The sequence below is a fragment of the Peromyscus eremicus genome, chromosome X (assembly GCF_949786415.1).
Source record: "Peromyscus eremicus chromosome X, PerEre_H2_v1, whole genome shotgun sequence".
Lineage (NCBI taxonomy): Eukaryota > Metazoa > Chordata > Mammalia > Rodentia > Cricetidae > Peromyscus > Peromyscus eremicus.
The window spans coordinates 50,249,056-50,251,860 of record NC_081439.1 but is presented as its reverse complement, the minus strand read 5'-3'; the positions used below and the strand labels follow the sequence as shown (position 1 = coordinate 50,251,860).

Sequence of the window (2,805 nt, the reverse complement as noted above, 5' to 3'; positions counted from 1 at the left end):
CACTTGTAGTGTGGTATGTTTAAATTCTTGAGGGACTCCTAGAATGATGAAGTACTTGAGACTAAAATGATAAGATGTTGTGTGATGGCCTGGGAAGACATGAACAAATGTCTACTCACCCAGATAGGGAACTAATGATAGATCAAAGTATAGATACTATGAAAGTCCAACTTGGTGAACCAATGAGTTTTATTGGGGTTAGTTACAGAAACTTGGGTAAGGGAGATTACTTATATGAGCAGACAGACATCTGCCATCAGAAAAAGTATATCTCATGATGGGTGACAGTTCACAAAAGTTGGAAACCTGGGACACTGCTGTGGGATGTTCTCTATGCTGTGAATGTGTTGCTCTGATTGGTTAATAAATAAAGTACTGATTGGCCAGTAGCCCGACAGAAAGTATAAGTAGGACAAAGAGAGAGGAGATTTCTGGGAACAGGAAGACTGAGGAGGAGACGCTCCAGCCGCAGCTGCCATGAGAAGCAGATGTTAAGACACCTGTAAGCCCAGTCTCCTCCTCCCTACACCAAGGCTGAGCAAAGTGTCTGAGCATAGGCCCCTGCCTCGGCTGAGTCTACCACACTGGGCTGAGTCTACCAGGCTTGGCTGACTCCCAAGGGGACACCTTGCCTTGGAGGAGTTGGGAATGGGGGGTGGATTGGGGGGGGAGGACTGGGGGTGGGAGGAGGGAGGATGAGGGAATCCGTGGCTGACATGTGAAATTAAGTTAATTATAAAATAAAAATATTAAAGAAAAAAAAAGATACCTGTGAGCCACAAGCCAAGTGGCAAGGTATAGCTTTATAGAAATGGGTTAATTTAAGATGTAAGATCTAGCTAACAAGAAGCCTGAGCCATTAGGCCAAACAGTTTTAATTAATATAAGCTTCTGAGTGATTATTTTATAGGTGAGCTGCGGGACTGCGGGGGCTTGGTGGGACCCAGAGAGAAACTCCAACTACAGGACACACTGCACAATTTGCAAGAAACTTAACAGGTTGGAAGGTGTTCTTTTCCAGTTGGAAGATGTTCTTTTCCAGTGACTTCTTCTAGGCAGCTTGGCTGGCCAATGCTTATTTCAGACTGCTTTGTTGGGTTTTTTTTTTTCCATGCTCTTCATTCTGAGCCTCTTCTAAGCATCTCAACTTGTCTAAAAGTGACTCTCAGCAATCTTTAATGCTTATGTACTCTTGGGAGAGGGAAGGGCCTAGTGAATCTGGTCAGTTTTGGGGACTTCCTGAAGATATTTGTGTTGTTTATGTCCAATCTTAATGAGTTTTCTTGCAAGATGGAGTGAGTGTTTCACCTCCCCTTAGAGCATCCTATTGTTTCACCTTCTTGGAAACATCCAATTCTGAAATGTTCTGTTGTTTCACCTCCTTGTAAAGATCCTATTCTAAAATATCCCATTGTTTCACTTTCCTTTTACATTGTATGTCTTAACATGTTTCCCTCAAAGATGGATGGAAAGTTTTAATCTTGAATGAAACTGCTACATAACAAATATATGGGGATTTTCTTTAAAATTTTTCTGGAATATAAATGCCAGGGGGTAGATAAAATAGGAATGGAAGAATGGTGATAGGTAAATGAGGGTTCATTAAACTGTTTGCTTTTACACATGTTAAAAGTTCACATAAGCTTTTTTTTTTTTTGACATCTTAGGGAGGCTGCAGTGGTCGTCGCCACTCTCTGAGCTTCATCATGCTGCCCAAGGATGACAAGAAGAAGAAAGATGCTGGAAAGTCAGCCAAAAAAGACAAAGACCCAGTAAGTAAGTTTGGCGGCAAGACCAAAAGGAAGAAGTGGTCCAAAGGCAAAGTTCGGGACAAGCTCAACAATCTGGTCCTGTTTGACAAAGCTACACATGACAAACTCTGTAAGGAGGTTCCCAACTACAAGCTCATCACTCCAGCTGTGGTCTCCGAGAGACTGACGTTTCGAGGTTCTTTGGCCAGGGCAGCCCTTCAGGAGTTACTCAGTAAAGGACTCATCAAGCTGGTTTCAAAGCACAGAGCCCAAGTAATTTACACCAGAAACACAAAGGGTGGAGATGCCCCAGCTGCTGGCGAAGATGCTTGAACAGGTTCAATCAGCTGTACATTTGGAAAAACAAAACTTTATTAAATCAAAAAAAAGTTCACATAAAAATATCTAAAAGAATCTGGCAAAAGCTATAGACCATCTCCTCTAAAAATGTCATCTGGCCTCCCCAGCCTTGTACCCTCAAAATAGGGTCATATTTCTGTTTATATCCAATTCAAAAATGTTTTTAACTAAGAACTACTAGTTCTTTGATAATTTCATAAAATATACTTTGGTAATATTCATTCCCTTTTGAACTCCTCCTAGAGCCACTCACCTTTTTTTTTTTTCATTCATCAAGTCAAATTTGTGCTGCACATATGTTCTTGGATTTGTGGCCTTCCACTGGAACATGGCCAATTTATCAGGGGATATACTCTTAGAGAAAATGGACCTCCCTCTCGCCACAGCTGCCAATTGCCAATAGCTCTTCCACTGTGGGTGGAACTTCAAGCCTGCCTTCCCTCCTCATCTTGGGATTTGGTTTGATTTGAGGTTGCTTGGGGCTTGTGCATACTGTCCCAATCTCTGTGAGTTTATATGTGCAGCTGCTTTGTATCCACACACTGTAGCTCTTACAGTCTTTCTTCCCTCTCTTGTGGAATATCTCTGATCTTTTGGAAGAGGGGATGTTATGCAGATGTCTCATCTAGGACTAATATTCCACAGTATCTTTGTGCCTTGGCCAGTTGTCGGTCTCTGTGTTGATCATCATCTA

At 42.0% G+C, this 2,805-nt stretch overlaps 1 protein-coding gene across 1 annotated transcript; it reads left to right on the top strand.

The window, feature by feature from the left end:
* Positions 1 to 1,706: 1,706 nt before the first annotated feature.
* On the top strand, positions 1,707 to 2,140 carry LOC131899895 (small ribosomal subunit protein eS25-like). Its single transcript, XM_059251365.1, has one exon. It carries the CDS (start codon positions 1,707 to 1,709, stop codon positions 2,082 to 2,084), a length of 378 nt encoding a protein of 125 aa, XP_059107348.1. The 3' UTR covers positions 2,085 to 2,140.
* Positions 2,141 to 2,805: the final 665 nt, after the last annotated feature.

Bases quoted from the DNA above. Each gene is read 5' to 3' on its own strand.
- LOC131899895 (XM_059251365.1), top strand. From the start codon at position 1,707: ATGCTGCCCAAGGATGACAAGAAGAAGAAAGATGCTGGAAAGTCAGCC.